General features: G+C 40.7%; 1 protein-coding gene across 6 annotated transcripts in view; it reads right to left on the reverse strand.

Annotated features, from left to right (window-relative positions):
- Nucleotides 1-20,585, reverse strand: part of col7a1 (collagen, type VII, alpha 1) — a 75,820-nt gene that overhangs the window by 37,648 nt on the left and 17,587 nt on the right. For all 6 annotated transcript variants that reach the window (XM_055010615.1, XM_055010613.1, XM_055010614.1 and 3 more), the window contains 50 exons: nt 18,793-18,939; nt 18,580-18,705; nt 18,334-18,480; nt 17,856-17,978; nt 16,767-17,033; nt 16,507-16,650; nt 16,285-16,416; nt 15,994-16,140; nt 14,766-14,894; nt 14,525-14,674; nt 14,298-14,434; nt 14,046-14,172; nt 13,786-13,929; nt 12,565-12,734; nt 12,270-12,311; nt 12,038-12,064; nt 11,905-11,949; nt 11,607-11,726; nt 11,463-11,534; nt 11,334-11,369; nt 11,191-11,244; nt 11,009-11,083; nt 10,598-10,711; nt 8,737-8,763; nt 8,592-8,645; nt 8,394-8,465; nt 8,251-8,310; nt 7,016-7,051; nt 6,889-6,933; nt 6,033-6,068; nt 5,889-5,933; nt 5,749-5,784; nt 5,572-5,607; nt 5,404-5,436; nt 5,243-5,314; nt 5,081-5,140; nt 4,858-4,893; nt 4,689-4,769; nt 3,737-3,772; nt 3,505-3,549; nt 3,321-3,392; nt 3,139-3,183; nt 3,009-3,044; nt 2,812-2,853; nt 2,526-2,606; nt 2,328-2,363; nt 2,169-2,204; nt 1,777-1,857; nt 1,638-1,673; nt 12-83 (listed from right to left, as the gene is read on the reverse strand). In XM_055010615.1, coding sequence (XP_054866590.1) covers nt 12-83; nt 1,638-1,673; nt 1,777-1,857; nt 2,169-2,204; nt 2,328-2,363; nt 2,526-2,606; nt 2,812-2,853; nt 3,009-3,044; nt 3,139-3,183; nt 3,321-3,392; nt 3,505-3,549; nt 3,737-3,772; nt 4,689-4,769; nt 4,858-4,893; nt 5,081-5,140; nt 5,243-5,314; nt 5,404-5,436; nt 5,572-5,607; nt 5,749-5,784; nt 5,889-5,933; nt 6,033-6,068; nt 6,889-6,933; nt 7,016-7,051; nt 8,251-8,310; nt 8,394-8,465; nt 8,592-8,645; nt 8,737-8,763; nt 10,598-10,711; nt 11,009-11,083; nt 11,191-11,244; nt 11,334-11,369; nt 11,463-11,534; nt 11,607-11,726; nt 11,905-11,949; nt 12,038-12,064; nt 12,270-12,311; nt 12,565-12,734; nt 13,786-13,929; nt 14,046-14,172; nt 14,298-14,434; nt 14,525-14,674; nt 14,766-14,894; nt 15,994-16,140; nt 16,285-16,416; nt 16,507-16,650; nt 16,767-17,033; nt 17,856-17,978; nt 18,334-18,480; nt 18,580-18,705; nt 18,793-18,939 — 4,022 coding nt within the window. The remainder of the gene's footprint in view (nt 1-11; nt 84-1,637; nt 1,674-1,776; nt 1,858-2,168; nt 2,205-2,327; nt 2,364-2,525; nt 2,607-2,811; nt 2,854-3,008; nt 3,045-3,138; nt 3,184-3,320; nt 3,393-3,504; nt 3,550-3,736; nt 3,773-4,688; nt 4,770-4,857; nt 4,894-5,080; nt 5,141-5,242; nt 5,315-5,403; nt 5,437-5,571; nt 5,608-5,748; nt 5,785-5,888; nt 5,934-6,032; nt 6,069-6,888; nt 6,934-7,015; nt 7,052-8,250; nt 8,311-8,393; nt 8,466-8,591; nt 8,646-8,736; nt 8,764-10,597; nt 10,712-11,008; nt 11,084-11,190; nt 11,245-11,333; nt 11,370-11,462; nt 11,535-11,606; nt 11,727-11,904; nt 11,950-12,037; nt 12,065-12,269; nt 12,312-12,564; nt 12,735-13,785; nt 13,930-14,045; nt 14,173-14,297; nt 14,435-14,524; nt 14,675-14,765; nt 14,895-15,993; nt 16,141-16,284; nt 16,417-16,506; nt 16,651-16,766; nt 17,034-17,855; nt 17,979-18,333; nt 18,481-18,579; nt 18,706-18,792; nt 18,940-20,585) is intronic.

Below are 20,585 nucleotides of genomic sequence, written 5' to 3' on the forward strand. Positions count from 1 at the left end.
TTTGTACTCACAGGTATCCCTGAATTGCCTGGAGGCCCAACAGGTCCTGGAGGACCCTGTTCCCCTCTTAGTCCTGGTAAACCCTGGTAGAGCAGACCAACACAAACCACAGCGAATGGACCAGTTTTAGAGTGTAGATTTGTTTTAGAGGAATTTGTCCATGTAGATTCTCAAGCCATCCAGTTCATGATAATCCTAAGCTTAAATAGAAAGCGTAACAGTGTATATGTAGTAAATAATTCCACTTGCTGTAATTTGGTTGTATTTATTGTAGTTGGCTCAATAGCGCCCTCTCTGGAACTGTAGTCTACACATGGAGTTGGTGGCATACTGTCAGTTCCTGAGAGGCGTGCACGAGCTAGGCCAGAGAGCACAGCACGTAGAGCTCAGAAATGGTTACTTTCTTGTTGTCTTTTGTTTATTTTATGAGCATATGTACACTATGATCTATCCATATGTTGACTGGAGTGTAATTAGGGAGTTTGGGACACTCCATGAGTTAGCTACCTAGCAAGCATTAGCCTAATGAACATGCCGCTCCCTTTTTAGTGTGCCCATTAAACAACAAAAGCCCTGCTTTAAGGAACGAATGGTTGACGACTGCCATGACTCAAGGTGTTAATGGTAGTGACACTCTCTGGGGAGAGATCTCAAGACTGCATTATTGGAGACGGATGTTCCAGTTCGACATAGATATCTTCCTTCACTCCTTTCAAATCATCCATCTTCTCTGTGCAGAATGTGAACATGAGTGTCTCTTATCCAGGAGATTATTTTAAGGATGATAATGGTCACATTCTGGACAGAGAAGAAAGATGCTTGATAGAGGAACAAAAGTAATTTTAAAAGAGGAGCTATTCTCAGCACCTCTTATTGGGTACTTATAATGCAGTCTGGAGATCCTTTCCAGGAAAGTTTCACCACATTTGATACCATCCCTGATTTAGCAGTTTCCATTCCTTTTGCTTGGAGGCTTGTGAGTCTTGGGTCATTCAATGGGCCATTAGCCATGTGAGTTGGGGATGAAGATATATATCTGTGAGCTGTCAGTTAGCCTTTAAAAAACAAAACAAGCCCCGATGCCTTCTACTGGGACTCTTATTGTTACAGGAATTGCACTTGCCTAAATGTTTAACATTTGTATATTTTCTGAAAAAAAGAAAAACGCAAGGATCAAAAATGGTATTAACAATTCGATTTTATTGTAATCAGCACCTGCAGAGCTGCATCTGTGCTATAAGAGAGGAATTAGACTCTTTAACTAAACTTAGTTTAAAGCAGATCTGGCCTTTTATCAATATTATGGTCAATATTATGTAATAATCTCCTGTGAAAGTGGACTGGCCTAGAGACATCATTCCCTACAGTTGGCTTATGCAACTGGCCACAGGAGTAAAAACTACACTTTAGCACCTCCACAGTGCCCTCTGCAGCATACACACCTCAAGTGCTTGTGGTCCGTGATTGCAACTGTGCTTGATACAGAATCATAAATGACCAATGTCAGGAAATATAAGTAAATAAGACTGACAAAAATAATGGCATTTATTATCAAGTGTTTACTGTTAACTATTACACATTTGGGCTTATTTTATCTCTTTAAACAACCACAACCTAATGGGAGAAAGAAAACTTACATCTCTCCCTGAGTCTCCCTGTTTCCCAGGATCACCCTGTAACACAAAGATAAAAACAAATGCAGTATGTCAGATATATAGAAAGGCTCTACGCACAATGGAGCTTTACAGTGGTAAAAGGTGGCTGAAACTGAAGTACCCTCTGTCCAGGTGGTCCAGCAGCACCTGGTTTACCATCCAGACCAGGACGCCCATCTAAGCCAGATGCTCCCCTCTCCCCCTGATCACACAGAGATTTAGACTCATTGGATTGCAGTTATATTACGGTCACAAACAGTTTAAGTGGCTTGATTAAATTTTTTGACATGAAGCTTTCTGCTGCCCCTTTGCACTTCACCCCACTGGGAATCTGCTGCACGTGAAACAGAGTCCAAAGAAATAAAAGGTGAGATCTGTCACTCACCAGAAAGCCGTTAAAATCTTTCACATTTTTTTTCCCAGTCTTGACAAAATTACACAGGTCAGTAGATTCGGTCAGTACATTACAGTAGGTGAGACTGTGCACAGCAGTCACACTGATCGATTGCAAACCTTCTCTCCAGGTGCTCCTCTTTCTCCTGCGTCACCCTGGAAACATTACAAAGAGAAAGCGATGTAAATAAATTTGAAAGCCAACTAGAAAAGAGTTACAGATATCTAGTGTGGTTACGTGAGTTGAAGTAGAGAAGCAGTGACAGAAAGCAAACTCACCCTTGTGCCTGCAGGCCCTCGTTGTCCCTCTGGACCCTTTATAGACAGCAGGGAGAGAAGAAGAAGTCACAGAAGATCATCAGTCATGCATATCAAATCTACAGGGAAAGGAGTCGATGTGCATGAAGATGCATATGTAGTGGCCTATCGGATGCTCAGAGAAGCATTTACAAAGTGCAAGAAAGGAGCAAAACTCACTCGTAGACCTACAGCTCCAGGAATCCCTGATTCACCTTTCTGACCTTTCTGGCCGTGCTCTCCTGGGTCACCAGCATCACCCTGGGAATCACAGTGATGTAAGGGCTTTTCATAAGCTGTGCTACATGCTTTTTTTTATCCAATTAATTGACATTTTATGTGAACTTCAAAGCTTTATTTAGGTATTTTAGCATCGGCCATAATTACTAACTTCAAATGAGGATACTTTATCATGTACAGACACAAGTTTTTAGAGCTTACAAATGCACACAGGTACAATACATACCTTCTCACCTCTTTCTCCTCTCAGCTGGCCCTGGATATCAGTCTATTGACCAAAAAACACTAAAGATTACATGCAGTTCTGCTTTCTGTTTTATCAGAGGTGAAATGCAAGTATTTGGTGATAAGAAGATGCTGGAAACTGTAGTTTTCCCAGCTCTACTTTTCTCTTTAAAATACAGTGTTAAGTGACACACTTACCACTTTTCCTGGTGGTCCTGCAGGCCCTTGAAGTCCCTTGCAGAAGAAAGTGAAGAGGGTGAATCCACCACCGGCAGATATCAAGATATATTATCGGTCTGTAAAAAAAAAAAAAAAGCAGACGACATACCTGTTCGCCTTTCTCTCCTCTAGGTCCAGCAGGTCCAGGGCTGCCCTACGATCGAACACAGATCAATAAAGATGCTGAGCAGCTGACCTTCCTCTCCGTTTCCTCTCTCAAGGTCTCGGTGGAATAGCACGAGAGCATATTGAAAAGCTGTCTGCACGATGATACATAAATATGTGTCTCACATTTCGGCCGTGCTCTCCAGGGTCTCCCATGTCTCCTTTCTCTCCTGGTCTTCCTGGCTGACCGGCAAGTCCCTGAGTGTGCAGTCAATAAAAAGGTCTGTTGAGTAAACTTTACAGTGATGTTATTTTTAATTATTAATATTAAAGCTCATCTATAAAAATGTTTCAAAGGCACTTGTCCTACCCTCAGTCCTCTTTCTCCTGACTTCCCTGGAAGTCCAGACTCCCCCTGATGGAAAATAAAAGCAAAATATGACACAGACAGAATATGACTCTCATATCTACAATTTAATTGTTGCAATATAGGGTTTCTTGTTTCTAAAAATATATGAAGTAAATGGCATCAATAAATATTCTTGTCAAGTAAGATATAAAAAGAAAAATGGACAGTACATGAGAACAGAGATCATACTCACAGGAGTGCCTTCATCACCCTTATCTCCTTTCTCTCCCTATAAATACACGTTTAATAATATATTTCAATGGGAATGAAGACATCATATATACAGAAGAGAAAAATTACAGTAGACATGGAAGACATACAGAAAGTGTATTTGTTTTTACCTCTAAATTGTCATCATCAGAAAGAGATGCAAGGTAGAGGAAACAAGAAGGTTTAAGAGGCTGTAGATTTTTGATCACAGCACTGACAGCACAGACTATGTTTACATCAGAGTATACTGTACTGTGTTCACTGAGTGAAGAAAGACAGGTACAGCTTTGTAGTGTAGTGTGGTTTATGGCATGAATAGGAAAATATGGTTTACATCACTGTGAAGATATTAATGTGGAGGTTTTCTAATGTAACTATCAGGTACAAGCATTATTTGGACAGAAAGTTTCCCTTTAGGGTTATTAAGGTTGCAATTCAAAGTTAGCTATTTAACAGTTATTGTGTCAATTTTATTCAATAATAATACAGTCTTATGAACTAAAAGTCTTTGCTAATAATTAATTAAAAATTTTCGTTGTAATTTCCCAGAGCCTGAAGGTGATAACGTCAAAAATTTGTTTTGTCCAGCCATGAAGCTGTTCAAAACTGACTTGACAGTGATGTAAAGCAAATCCTCACATCAGAGAAGTTGGACCCAGCCAGCAAATATTTGTCATTTTATTCTTAACATAGCTGCTGGTAAATCTGTCAATTAACTCTTCCATAAATTGGTAAATGATTTCATCTCCAAAGGTCACACCAACACAATATGATTCAGCTGAAAGTCAAATGACAGTAAAATTGTATTATCAGCCAGCTCTACTCACAATTGGAAGTAAATATATTTTAAAAAAGTTCTTGATGAAAGTACTGAAAAGGCCACAATGATACAAAACTGTCACTACAAGCCAACAGATCTGATGAACCGCTCTGACCTCTTTTCCAGGAGAACCGGGTTTTCCTGGGATTCCTGGGCGTCCGTTCTCTCCCCTCTCTCCTGATTCACCCGGATCTCCCTGACAAAAGAGTTAATAAGACCAGTTTCACAGTCAAATAGACACAAACAAACAAAGTAAGCTAAAGAAGACAGAGCAGGCCTTTCACCTTGGCACCCGGTCTTCCACTAATACCAGCGAGGCCCTGAGGGGAAGAGCACATGCATTATGCATTTTCAGTTTGACTTCCACCAACAGGTGGCAACAAGGGAATGTTTTGTGAATAATGGATGCCATTGTCAGGAATTTATCACAGCAGCTGTAAACACTGTGACTGTGCCATTTGTAGTTCTGATAAAAGAGTCGTTCCAATCTCCTCAGCGTGAACTTACTCGCTCTCCTGGCTCTCCTTTAGGTCCGACAACATCCGACCCTCCTGAACCTGAAGCCCCCTTGACAAAATGACAGAGAGGTATTTGGACACATGCCAGATTCTGAGGGAACACACTCACAATACACAATTAACTACATATTTTCCAAAGCACTTGGCTCACTTTCTCTCCTCTCTGTCCTGGTTCTCCCTTTTCTCCCCTCGTGCCCTCAGCACCAGGCAGACCTTGCTCCCCCTGTGGCAAAACAACAAACAACGGAAACCCATGAACTCCCAGTGAACTCCACTAAAATTGAAAGTTGTCTGAGAAGACAAATACCTCACCTGTTCTCCTTTCTTCCCTGGGAAACCTGGAGTCTGGATGATTTAAATAACACATAAAGACTTGTCATCATACACAAACCCATCTGCCATCGACATTAAGTATATATCCAGAATCAAATTAGAGATAAATGAATATATGCCATGATGTCCTCATGACTGATTGCTCACACTTCTGCCAGGTTCCCCTCGTGCGCCTTCATTTCCCTGGAAACAGACACGTTCACTTATTCTTTCATCTTTGCTTGGAAATTCATTACATTAGATTATTAAACATTCAACGATGGAATCACGTTCATATTGACCTGCTGCTTCTCATGTGATTGCTCTTAATTGAATCAGTCTCACCTTTTCTCCTGCAGGTCCACTGGGTCCTGATAAACCCTGATGACAAATGGAATCAGCCATGAGACTCTCATGCAACAAATACATAACAAAAAGGGACGCGGACGTCATTAGCCAACACTAAACAGCAGTGTGTCACTCACTCGTGGCCCTTGTATTCCTGGGAGGCCTGTTTTGCCTGGGTCCCCCTGAGAAGAAACACTCAGTCAGAAAACTGTCCCAAACCAAGGCAAAAAGGTGACAATGTTTCAAAACTAAATTAACCAAACCGGTACTGTTGTACTCACTCTCTCTCCAGTTTCACCAGCCGGTCCTCTCTCCCCCTACAAAACACAAATGTTCACATTTAGCAATTGCTTTTTAGGTAAAAACTTTTATTCTCCTTAAAACTACAGAATCTGTTATTGCCCCATGTGTTTTTTTTAGCTAAAGTTAGGGAAGAAAGGCCACTTCTTCTTAGTTCTATCTTGATGTTAACAATACCTGCATCTTATTGACTGTGAAACTGCTTTTACATTGTGTATATACTGTATATATCCATACATAAAGAACACCTACACATTTGATCGACGCAGCCTGCTATAACCAGCTGTTTGAGCTTTGCAACTTGCATAAATAACTAATCACTACAAAGGAAAACCAGATAATGTCACATGTTGTTCTGACACAAAAAGGAAGTCCTGCTTTTAACAGCCATTACCACAATTTCCCACTCAGTGCAACTATGACCATAATCTAACATAATCTAAACATAATCTAACATAATCTAACAGAAATACACCTCCCTCCACCTCATTAAAAACAGAAAGAAAGAAATTTAGAATAATGAGACCCTATAACCAACATTGAAGCTGCTGTTCGGTTCATGTAGAAACAAGTTCTCTGCAGCATATTCATATCGTCTGCTCTGTCTCCTCCCTTTTCTAACCATCATTTTTAAGGTGAACATTTTAAAATTACATGAACTTGCTGAGATGCACACCTGGCTCAGAGAGGGAGGTAATAATAATTTTATTTTTCTCTTCTGTCTAGTACAGTGAATGATTAAACCTGTGTGAATGTGGACCACGGTCATTGTTTCTTGGCATTTACGTGCACACACATCCACAGACAGGTCTATACTTGACTGATCATGTGACTCACCCTGTCTCCCTGTGATCCAGGCTCACCTGGCTGTCCTCGGTCACCCTGTCAGGACAGAGACAGTAAAACAGTCAGTCTTCAATTCACACCTTATACCAGATGTTACATTTCTTACTCTTTAGCTTACCTTGCTGCCAATTTCTCCAGGAGGTCCACGAGGACCCTGAAAAACATGAGCAAAATGCTTCAACTCAAATCTTTACCAAAGTGGTTGTGGTGTTATTTCTGTTAAACTGTGTTGTGTAAATGCATTTGTCTGTTAGCAGGAAACCTCAAAAATAGCAAATGTGATTTCAGTTGTTTCAGTTCAATTTCTGGAAAGTGAAACTATGAACCACAAGAGAACTGACAGTCTTAATTGTGGAAAATAACTATGTGGCCATTCCTAAAGCATACGTTTGCTCACAACTCCGTAATTGTTGGGCACAGAAACATATTTTTTTCTTTTCTTTGCTTAACATATATTTACCATCTGTAGGAGATGGTTTTGTGACATATGCTCTCATTTTATTTAGTGAAAAAAATGTAAATGTATGATCTTTAAAGTTATGAATCAGGTTGTTACACTGTTGCACTATATAGCTGATCTGACACAAGTTAAAATCTTGAGCTCACTGTGTAACTGGAGCTACAGATGGGTGACAAATTAAAAGAAAAACACGAATCCTTCACTACTAAAGTAAAGACAGGTCTGACGGTTCCGCTATGCTGTCGGGGCATTTTGCATGGTTTGTGTCCACTTGTCCCCTTACAGATAAGGTTCTGCAAATCAGTATAAAGTTATTCTGACTGATCCTCTTTATCACATGGTGAAACAGTTCTACCCTGATGGATGCGGTCGGCAAGGACAGTGCCTCCATCCATAGTGCCGTTTGATGAAAATGATGTGAATCATTTGCTGTGGCCTTCACAATCATCAGATCTCAACCCGACTGAAGGACTTATGTCAGATATTTGACCATCATGTTAGACAGAGCTCTCCACCGCCATCATTAAAACACCAAATGATGGAATATAAAGGGTGGTGTTCCATCTCTCCAGTAGACATCAGAAACTTGGAAAATCAATGCAAAGAAGCACTGAAGCTGCAATCGTGGCTAATACTTTACCAAGATAATTTATGTTGGTTTTTTCATATATTTTGTCACCTGTATGTATATTTTAAAGTCCTTTAAAACTGATGTTTTGTCTGTAGGTGGTGCTACAGTCTAATGATGAATTAAAATGAACATGTACCAATCGCTGTTCGCCTTACTTGAAATTTTGCACAAATCATCCTTGTACTGTTTAGAATTGATCTAAATGCAGATCAGCATCTTTACCATCAGTCATCCTTTAAACAGTGCTTTGAGTCTGACCTACCCTGTCCCCAGGCTCTCCCTGTTTGCCTGCAGGTCCAGGCTGCCCGTCAGCCCCATCTCCCTGGAAAACAACCGCAGGTCATTTCTTTAAATAAACTCCTCACATTGCCCATCCTGTCATAAACTGAATCAGTCTGCAGCTACCTTGTCTCCTTTTCTGCCCTCTGGTCCTGTTGGCCCTCTAGGACCCTGAGCCCCTGGAGGCCCTGGAGTACCCTGATATTTAAAAAAAAAAAAAAAAAAAAAAGCAATTAGTAAATGCAAAACACACCCCATATGCACACAGAGTTCACCTGCAAACTTAATGTGTCAGCACATTGCCAGCTGATTGGCAGCGCTTACAGGGGAGCCCTTGTCGCCCTTCACAGCCACCCCGCTGCCGACTCCTGGTGGTCCCTGTCAGCAAAGTGAGATAAGAGCTGAGAATCATTATGCTCCTTAGGATATTTCTGCAGTGAGAGGACAAGTCGGTGATGGTGTGACTCACCCTCTCTCCTGAGCTGCCCTTATCTCCCTGTAGAAAAAAAAAGAAGAAGAGACAGATAGATTGAAAAAGAGAGAGAGAAAAGACAAGATGATTCTGAACACTGATTTTAGGGGAAAAAAATTCTAAGATAATCTGCCCAACAGATTGATATGCGCCATATGTATACACATACTCACAGGTTGTTTCATACACAAAGAACCCACCTCTCTGCTGTTTCAAATACTGCATTATCTCAATATTAAAGCAGTCTGACAAAAGAAAACCCGTGACAACACGGTACAGAGAAGAAAAGACATTGACTGACATAACAGAACTGATAAAATCCTTTCAGATTTACAAACCCATAATTATTTAGGTATTATCAATTAATGCAATGCTAGTTTTGCTGGGAATGAGACTAAATACGTGATAAATGGTCTGATTCATGCGAGTATCCAGAGAAACTGTTAAATATGCACAAGAAATGCCCTCAGTACCCGTCTCAGACATTAAAAATCAAAAGAGGCTTGTGGATGTACTGGGAAATACAGAAAGATCTGGGTGTTCACAAATTCGCAAGGAAATAGCATAAATAAAATCTATGACTTCTATGTAAAAACCCACACATCTAAAACTAAAACCATGCATTAGAGATGACTCTGTGTAATAAAAATTATCCCTACATTTTCTGGCACGCAGAGTAAACGGCTCAGGCTTCACTGAAGAAAAATGTAGACGGCTCAATGCTACCACCATGTGTGTGAGTCTGACAATAACAGTTTCATCACTGAGCCCCAATCCCAAGGACTCCATAAAGAATTCATTAGGATGCAGTGTAACCACGGCCCACTCATGTTAGCCAAAAGAAAGATGATGGTATATCTATTTTTATTCACTATCGCACTCTAAAACAACAAAGACATTGATTTTTAAATAAAAAGTGCAAAATGCATCTTGTGCTTGTAATGTCTTAACGCAATTGTAATACAATTCTTTCTTTGTGACCTGCACTGGGAAAATATGTGATCTCATATAAGACAATGGTGTTTTCAAAACCCCTGAACCCCAGGCAATTGCTGGGCATTTTCTGCTCCTGCCACATTTTTACTCACTGTGGCTCCCCTTTTTCACTGCAACAAGTCCTGCAACTCTATAGAAACAGTCAAAACATTGCTAGATATTCGATATCTGAGACAGATACTAAGGGCATAATATAATAATAATGACCATGATCATTAAAAATCATGGTCAAAAATGGCAAAAACCAGGAATAAACTTTTTTCCAAGAGCCCCAGGCGTTACCAACACTGGACAAAAACGGAGACTCTACATACTACAGATATTTACTATTTACATTTTTCATTTGTTTCCATACCAGTCGGAAACTGGTCTGTAGTTAAGCCCAGTTCAGTCAAAAAGTTTCAGAATTTTTGTCATGTGACTATTGATCACAGCAGAGTTACTGAGAACCACATAATTTCTTGCTTTTTGCAGAATCTGGACAGAATAAGCATTTTAGTTTTTCACAGATTTTTAACATGAGACATGTACAATAAAGTGATTTTAGTGAAATATCATGATTTTAAGCTTAGATTTGATGACTGAAACCGTATAATACAGATGAGTAGTTCACAGTCTGTCAGAAAATTAAGAATAAAATGCTTCAGTCTATTTAATAAATACTCCAATTTCATTTTTTTTTTTTTTTTTTTTAAGATAACATGCATTTTAAGCTTAGGGACTCAGAGGGTTAAAATAACAATCATCCTAGTGTAGATTTGAATAAACTGATTTTGAACTTACAAGCAATAATAATATCAATATCTTTCATTTACAGAGATCTTGTGCTTTATGTAGCAGAGAAGAATCAGTGGAGGCAAACCTTGATGGAAAGTCCTGGTGTTCCTGGTATTCCAGGACGACCATCCTGACCTGATGTCCCTGGAACTCCTGGGGCTCCTTTAGCCCCGTCGCTGCCTGGCCGACCTGGAGTTCCCTTAATACAAAACACAAACACTGGTCAGTACAGAAAAAGTAAAACTGCTGATTCTTTATTAAGTACATCCAAAACATTGTGAACAACTCCACCAGACCATCTCTGCTGCAGTGTGGATAGTATGTGTAAAGTAGGGCCACTGTGGGATTTAGGCTTATCGTGGCCATTTAAAAGTAGTTAAAGAATGCTGTGAAAGTCATGTTTTTATCCTCTGATTGTATTTATCTTGACAATGTGGCCATCTCATATTTGTTTAAGTATGAACAGTCTGGACTTGCTTTCTAGTTTCTAACTTACCGGTATTCCTGGGATGCCTGGTTCTCCTTTCCGCCCTGGAAAACCGCCTCCAGGTACCGATGAACCAGGTTCACCCTACAACATCAGCAGAGTACAGTAAACAAACGGACAAACATTCAAAGTGGCACGAACAAATTTCTGCACACACAGCTGTAGGTTTGAAAACAAGAGTTTCAGCTCACCCTTTCACCTTTATCACCCTTCGAACCTTGAGGACCCGTTCCTCCTGGTTCACCCTAGAACAGAAAAAAAGCCTTTAGAAGCACCGTCCTTCATATTCAGACTGTCGCAAAGCAAATCTGCAAGTCAGGAGGAAGTTACTCACCTGGTTTCCTCTGATACCAGGTAGGCCCTGTGATCCCTGTAGGGCAAATACAATTGTTCTATAACTTCTATGCTTAAACAACAACTAGAAAATTAACCTGGGTCTGTAGGTTCAAATCTCTTTACTTACTGGGACACCTGCATTTCCGGGAGCACCTGGTCGTCCTGGCAACCCTGGATTTCCATCAATACCAGGGAAACCCTAAAACAAAATGCTAGTTACTCTGAGTTTGTCTCATTTGTGCTATGTTGGCATGACTTTAACTGTACTTACTCTCTCCCCCTTTTCTCCTTTCACCCCCAGTGAAGGGTCAGTAGGGATAGACTGGCCTGGTGGACCTGGGCGTCCTTCAGGGCCTCTGGGGCCGTCCCTCCCAGGAATACCATCACGACCCTACATCACATATGCATAAAAGGACACAGTATACTATAAATATTGGTTTGAAAGAACTGTGCATTCTATTTTTATGTGGTTCAACCTTAATGCACATACTCGTGAAGCTGGAGTAACATCCAGTAATTGCTATAATGCCACACAGAGAGATCAAGTTCTGTATTTATGAATGACTCACAGGCTCTCCCTTGCGTCCATCTATGCCATCTCTGCCTCTCTCACCCTGTGGAGTCAAAAAATGAAACCTTATCAACTGAAAACACAAATCACAAGAAAAGTAGTAAAAATGCGGTGCAACTGCAGCACTGTACCCTTTCTCCACGTTCTCCCTTTTCACCCTAAAAGAAATGGGAAAGATTAAACATATGTAGAAATTACAGTAAGAAGAAAGGCCGGGGGAGAGGAATAAAACACCTGTTTCTAGCAATGATATAATTTTGACTTTATTCATCAGGGCTGGAGATGAGTCTGCCCAATAAACTGAACCTGTGATGACAGGTTATAAACATCTGTGATACAACATGACAATGTAGAATAACTTACCCGAGGGCACTGAATGGTGCACTGGTCTGGACCTGGAGTTACCTGAACAACACAGTGATAGAAGCACACCTTGCTGAGATGAAAGATGTTTTTCTTCTTATATCACTTGAGAGTAATTCAGTTCCATCGTAAATAAAACCAATTGCTGAACTGACAGTCACAGCATTGTATCAGCACAATAATAGAAAAATGTGTTGTTGTTCTCTGTCAACTGTGTTCAGATCACACCAAGCTTAGCTCGAATTTGAAAAACAAGAATATGAAACAAACATTGTTTTTCCAGATTCCTTCTCACCTCTGGTATTCTGGCAATACCACAGAGCAAGTCTGCCAGAGCTGAATGTAGTGTGTTGAGCTGAGCAGCATCGCGGGTGTACAGGATGTTCTGGGTGCTGCCATCCGTCACCGCCCGACGCAGCTCCTCACTGTCTGCCTGGTCTACACCCACTGCTAGCACCGTCACACCTGGCAAACACATATTTGTTTAATCGAGCAGACAGAGTTTGGAGATTTGCGTGTATTGTGTACATAGTACTTCGCTGTACAAAGGTCATATTAGATGTTTAGGTTCTTATTGATCATACTGCATAATCAATGCATTCTGCAGCATGAAACGACCCCAAACATACAGCCAGAATCCTAGCAAATTATATCCATATGATACATAGTAGTGCCCCAACAGAGAGAAGACTCAATCAAAATGATGTAACATCAGTTAAATACTGTGATACTGTATGTGACAACTCGCCTGTCTGATGTGAAGAAAAGTACAGTTTGAATTGTTAGATCCTGACGATCCAGTCTGAATGTTGGAGATTATTTATACTTAGAAGTAATTAATGATATTTTTGTGTGTAAATATGTGCACCTCTTGCTTTGGATCCTGCTAGTGCAGTTTGTTGCTGCAGATATTTAATAAACTCAAAGTAAAGATTCCTACAAACAGCCGGACGCAACAAACTAAACGTTAGCTCCTGCTGACATTTTGTCAAAACATGGATTACATTCATTATTAGCAACGAGCTCCTCGACTCTGTTTTCATCTTGATAGATTAAAACTACGGACAATTCAGGTTGTAACAAAAGAAACTGCAAAAGGTCTTTTGCACTTTCTGTGATGGTTTTGCACCAATATTGGTGCTGAAATGTGGCAAAAGCCTTCCCTGCAATGCTTCACACAACTCAAAGTATCTTGTAATCTTGTGTGTGCCTGTCTGTTAATGAAATGGCATGAAGTTCAGAAAGAGAAATCTCAATGTCACTAGGTCTGACCTAGTTAGATTTTCGCCTCAACTATCAGGGAAAATTGACCAGGGTGCGCATTTAGACACAAAACCGAAAGTTTCAGCTGCCGTCATATTAATGGAAAGGAGTTCATGTCTGAAAGTGGTTTAAGTTGTCCCAATTTAGCGAAATATACTAATCTGGTAGGATCTGCTAGTTACATCCGTCCACATTTATGTAAACCCAAAGTGTCAGTCAGTAGGTGATCAGAGTGTTTGCTGGTCTGCTTCACCTGTAGCTCTGAGGTTGTTGGCTGCCAGAGTGAGGTTATCAGCAGATCTTCTGTCAGCAATGATGACAACAGCACCAGGTACTGTTGGTCTCCGTCCGGCTGAGGGGGTCAGAAGGTACTGTCTGGTGAAAGTCACGGCCTCACCTGCACAGGGAGACGAGCAGGATCACAGCTGTCACAACACAACACCAAGCAGCTACAGAGATGATGCTCAGTAAGAGCAGAAAAAGAGTCAGAGAAGACAGAGAAAAAACACTGACCAATGTTATTTCCTGGACTTTCGTCAAAGGGTGTGGCCTGGATCTCTTGGAGCAGTGTGTCAGATCTACTGTGACGATTGAGCAGGAACCATATTTTAGGTCTAAATCCATATACTACAACCCCCACCTGAAACAGGTAAAAATATTCAAAATGTTAGCAGTAGACAGCTAAAAAAGTGACCACGACAGCAAGTTTTTAGAGCTCCTTGTACTTTTCTAAATTCTGTTTAGGATTTATTTGTGAACAGGTACCTGTGAGTCACGGGGTCCAATATTGGTAAGTGACCCCGCTGCACTGGTCACGAGTTCACGCAGAGCTCTTGCGAGGCCGATCCGATCAGTCGATGCAGGCACCAGGAACACCACGTCCAGTCGACCGCCCACACACACTGCAGACAGGGAAGTTTGTTACGGTGAGTAAGATATCAAATGTTTACAGGTAATGTGAGTACAGGGTATAGTATGTGTTAATGTGTTACCAGTGCGTTCATCCACAAAGCTCTCTCTTCCCAGTCCACTAGCAAAGGAGGGCTGCACGGTGAATCGGTATCGACGGCCCAGACGTAGTCCAGTGACCTGGTAGGAGCTGGATGAGGAAGGCAGCGTAACAGACAGTCCTGGGCCAGAATCTGAGAAATGTGGACAGTTCAAATGATATGATCACTTCAATAGAGCAGGCATATAATAAAAACGACAAACACCTGTAACAACATGTCTCACCTGTCTCATCTTTCCAGCGAACAAGATATCCTGTGGCACCGGGTAGAGGAGTCCAGCCAAGCCGCACAGAATCCTGGGTAATCTCTGCCACTCGCAAAGTTGTGGTAAATTGCTGGGAAGAATCACCAGCTGTGTACATGGAAACATCCAATGTCTTTGTCAAAATATAAGATTTGGTATACAGTGCATTACTAAAACATTGCTAACAACAATGACAGTGTTCCCTCTGAACCCTAAGCATTTTCTAGGCATGTTTTGCTCCTGTCAAGTTTTCACTCACTGTGGCCTCATTTTAGCTGCAATATAAAGTCCTATGGAAAGAGCACAACCATGGCTAGAAGCAGACAGAGCTCATACATGTCTTCTGTGCAGTGTGAAACTAATATCATGAAATAAGTCAGAAAAAAATAACAAAAAGAAGCTACATTTCTTTGAATATGTATTTTGTGAAAATGAAAAAAACTGTAATCAACATGTACAGCACTTTTTCTTCGTGTCCAAAGGTGTTACCAATACTGGGGGAAAATGGTGAATTTATATATTCTAGATACATTACTACCTATATTTTATTTTAATCTGCTCTGTGTAAACACATCCTGCATCGTGACTGTTGGCCGCAGCTGAGTCACTAATGACTTCATGTTTACTTTTTTACAGTATGTAGTGAGAGCAAATGTTTGGGTTTTTTTTTGCTTTTTCTTAAATGAGACATGCAGAAAAAGTGATTTTGTTGAAATATCATTATTTTAAGCTTAGATTTAGTTCATTTTCCCAACAAAACACCACATCACAGATGAAAAGTTCAAAGACCAAGGGAAACTTTAACCGATGACAGTTTCTGTTTTTAAATTTTTCTGGCTCTAATAAATGCTGCTATTGATGCGTTTTTAAAATAGAAAACATACCTTTCAGACCCGACAGTTGGTTTGAAGTTCAGAGGGTTAAAAGCCTCTCAGTGACTTTCATGGCTTTGCTCAGTGACAACATATTGGCATGTTTCAGGATAAAACTTTTAAGACATTGCTGAGGCCAACAATGCTAATATGTAGCATTTGTTAACTACGTTTTATTCAGAAGCACCAAATATTGTTAAGCTATCCACTCCTTTATGAAGACTATTAAGGTTTTCAGTTCATTTTTTATTTTCTCCAGTCTACACAATTTCAAAGATTAATAAAACTGTTGGGAACCTTGAAACAATGTCTGAATGCGGGTAAACAGGACTCACGTGTGGTGACTCTGACAGACACTGGAGTTCCTTCTCGATTTTGAACCAAAGCCATGACCTGCACCTCATACTGAGCTCCAGGGTCCAGCCGGTCTAAATCCACTGCTGTCACGTCTCCACCCACCAGCTGACTCCTCTCTTGACCACCTACAGCAGAACATAGGCACAATGGTAGGAAGTGAAGGACACACCGGCAGCCATAAAAGTGGGGTGGGTTCAAGTAGCTGTCAGATCTATGAAATTATGTGGGAGAAATACGGCAAGAAAGAATGACAAACCACCAAAACCCACCATCCGTTCTCCTCCATGACACTCGGTAAGACGTTGCCCCCTGTACACCAACCCAAGTGACTCGGACAACCTCCCCACGGGTCTCCTGGACCTGCAGCGACGTCACCGTCCCAACCACAGACTGATCTGACTCTGACAGTCAGGACAGGAAAATATTAGGTATTACCTAATTACGGTTTTATTCTGTGCAAGTTATTTTTAATTTTTCTCTTTTCTCTATACCTGTTCTGATATTTAGAGTAGATGGACTTCCTTCTCGAGACCCAGTCAGTGCAGAAACCTGCACACTGTAGGCTGAATTTGACTGTAATCCATCAATGGTGTATGAAGAGACGTCAGCACCCACGTTACGAGTTGTTTCAACCCCTGCACCCAGCAGAACATTGATAAAACACTAAGCTTTCACCGTACTATTCATTATATTACCCTCTTATCACATGTTCGGATGCATCTTATGTCTCTAAGTGCAAATCATTCCTTACCATCATCACGACGCCAAGTGATCTTATAACCAGTTGCCCTCGCAGTAAGTGACCATGCAATGCGTATCCTCTGAGATGTGACGTCAACGATGCGCAGTCCAGACAGTCCTCCGCTGTGGGGATTAGTCCGAGCAGACAGTGTGGCCACCTCTCCAACACGCTGCCCTACAACAGCTGCTACACCAATTACCAGCCCCTCATCTGGCTGCAGGCCGTCGATAGTGAAAGTCGTGGCTTCCGCTCCCAGCACACGGGACTGTTCTGCACCTGAAAGACAGAACATAAGGTGAGAAAATAAAATGGACAAAAACAATAAAAATATAAATAATAAACAATAGAAAGTACGAACTCTGAAAGATCTACTGCTGTTGTTAAGTTGAAACACTGCAGCCATAGACATTTTATTTTCAAGGAATGGCCAATTTTCTGAGTTTAGGATATTCTCTTCCACTTTTTTAAGCGTTATGGAAAGAAAACATCAAAAATACACATTTGGGTCTTTATTTTAGTAGACTTTCTCCATTCGCATCTGCAGATTTCAGGTATAACATATATATCCTTCAAGGCTGTTTTCTCAGAATGAGTTTTTTCCCTCGTACTAACATTCACCAGACTCTCTAGTTTTAGTCCTGTCTATACTGTGAAGGTTATTTCAGAATATATCATCTATCATTTATTGCCTGATTTATAGAATGCTACACTCTTCAACACATGGTAAAAATAGATTTGTTTTGGCTGTTTATGATGTGATAAGAAGAAAGACCTCGATAAAAAACTTTGACTAATATGTCAACAAAATGAAACAAGAATTTTGAACACGGCTTTAGCCAACACTCTGTCTTGGAAATAAATGAAAATCAGGATTTTCTCACATATATGCAATACCTAATTTGCAAATTTTGCTTTTTTTAATCAGCTAGGGACATTTCTTGGTGGTGTCCATTAGTTACAGATTTTATCACTGAACTGTTATCCGTTAAAGGCTCACATAAGGTAAGAAGTACAATATTTAATAAAAGATTTAATAGATAAATACAGCAGTCAAAATAACACATTTTCAAATATTTTACAACACAATATCACACTTACTGTTGCCTTGTCTCCAAGTCACCCTGTATCCCGTTGCCCCGGTGACACCAGTCCAGGCAATTCGCATCCTTCGACTGTTTGCATTTGTAACTCTGAGATTGGTCACTCTCCCAGCACCTTGTTCTGCAAGAAAAAGGGCATAATGACTCTAATGTGATAAAAAATAAATATTTATAATCCAAAAAAATAAACAGTACAAAGTCTGAGTATTCCAATAGGGCAAAAATAGGAAAAGAAAAAAAGACTGTGCTGCAGGAATTTCATTCAAGGGTACAGACTTTCTAGCCGTTTCTAGATGTTTATAATACCTGTGTTTGGTAATGTTGCCTTAATTCAAAGATTAAGAGATAACACGAATGAATATAGAGAATCTGTTGGACAGCATTTAAGATTTCAGACACTGAAAGTGGCAGATGAAAGGAAAGACAAAGTAAATGAGAAGTTGCTGCCAATTGTTGCATGTTACTGCTCAACTCACCTGGTTTGATGTAGACAGTAACTGGGTCTCCTTCATTTTCTCCCACCAGCGCCGTCACACTGACACCATACGACACTCCAACGATGAGGTCTCTGAGGTCAAGAGTCGTCTGGTTTCCAGGGATAAGTCGGATTTCCTCTGTTCCCACTTACATGACATGAAGCATGCAGACCCACGGTCAGGTTTTCATTCATATTTGGGCAACAGATATCAAAATGAGCAACATGACGAATAAAATCAGTATACCTTCTGCACTTAGGATAATGATTCGGTACTGTGTGGCCCCGGCTACACCCGTCCAGCCAAGTCTGACAGTGCTGCCCAGAGACTCCACCACTCGCAGGTTGGACACTCTTCCCACCGGCTGTTCCTCTGCAACATCAGAGAAAAATCTGATGTAAGCACAAGTAAGAAAATCCAACATCAGCACATTTATGAAGTTCAGAGCCCCGTACAGACCTCTGGATGTGGTGGAGACAGGAGTGGCCTCTTCACGGCCTTCGTAAAGGGTGTACAGGGTGATGACATATTCTGTGTTGGGTTGAAGGCCTGTCAGCTCATGGCTGGTGGTGCTTCTAGGGAAGGACAGGCTCTGGACACGACCTCCTGCAGAATACAACAGTACTCCAAGATCAGTGGGTTTATATCACCTGTATATATCTGCCGTTTCTTCCATTTTTAAAGTGGAGTTGGGATATTAAAAATCCGATTTCTGTCACACTATTTGTGTGAAATACTAATTCAGTCATTATGATGTACATTGTTTTTCTTAACATGCTATTGTTTTTTTTTAAATTATTTTTTTGGCCTTTTTGTCGGCTTTTTATTAGATAGGCGTAGTGAGAGAGAGACAGGAAACAGGGGAGAAGAGTCGGGGGAAGACATGCAGCAAAGGGCCGCGAGCGGGAATCGAACCCAGGCCAGCTGCGTCGGGGACCAGCCCCTGTACATGGGTCGCCCGCTCAACGCGTTGAGCTATACGGGCGCCCCTTAACATGCTATTGTTAACAGACAGCATTACACGGGTCCCTCTAGAGAGGTGGAAGAATGGCGAGATAACCCTGTTAGTTATCACAGCAGCTTTAGGCTCCTTGTACAAAATCTGAACCCACTTAGAGAAATGTGGACCAAACCCAAAGTGTGACAGGGTGGCGAAAAGGAAGTTCCACTCCACCCCGTCAAAGGCCTTCTCAGCATCTAAGGAAATAGCCGCTATCGGTACTTCTTTAAACTGGCTAAGCCACACTAGGTGCAGGAGTTTTCTTGCGTTATCTGAGAATGATCCGTTTTTCACGAAGCCCACCTGATCAGGGTGTATGATGCTTGGCAAGAACTGTTGGAGATGTAATGTAAGTATCTTTGTTAATACTTTGCAGTCCAGATTAAGCAGACTGTTGGGTCGATAATTGGATGGATTTGTTGTGTCTTTATCCTTTTTAGGAATTAGGGATATCAATGCTTCATTAAAAGTAGGTGGTATCTGGCCAAGCTCAAAGGCTTCCTGATATGCCTTCTGCAGTACTGGAGCAAGGATGTCTATATACTCTTTGTAATACTCGGCTGGAAGTCCATCGTAGCCAGGAGATTTCCCAGTTTTCATTAATGAGACAGCCTTTCTTATTTCACTCTCAGTTATCGGGGACTCCAACCTCTTCACCTGTTCAGGGAGTAACTTAGGCATATCAGTTTTAGAGAAGAACAAGTCTTGCTCTTTCTGCTTTTCTTTACATGGTATTGTTGATGTGTAAAGTTTTTCATAAAATTTTTGAAACGCCTTATTGATATCCTTGCCTGCAGTTATCACTTTGTCCCCTTCCTTTATAGCTGAAATTGTATTTGAAAAGTCTTTTTCTTTCACCTGTTGAGCTAATAGTTTCCCTGTTTTCTCTCCTCCTTCAAAAAAGTCTGTTTTTAATCTAAACAAGGCATAAGCCACTTTATTATTGTATATTTCGTGTAGTTTAAATTTAAGTGTGCAAAGTTTCTGATACTGACAATCTGAATAATTTTCAGAGTTTATTCTCTTTTAACTTAATTTCACTCTCCAATTCAGTAATTTTTTGCAGATTCTCTCGCTTCTTCTTGGAGGCATAAGCTATAAATTTTCCCCTAACGTAAGCTTTAGAAGCCTCCAAGACGGTTTTGATTTCCTTAGTGCTGCCTATATTTATTTCAAAAAATGATTTTAAATCCTCCCCAATTAAAGTTTTCAACGATTTATCCTGTAAAAGAGCTGTATTCATCCTCCATCT

Source organism: Amphiprion ocellaris, chromosome 5 (genome assembly GCF_022539595.1).
Source record: "Amphiprion ocellaris isolate individual 3 ecotype Okinawa chromosome 5, ASM2253959v1, whole genome shotgun sequence".
Taxonomy (NCBI): Eukaryota; Metazoa; Chordata; class Actinopteri; family Pomacentridae; genus Amphiprion; species Amphiprion ocellaris.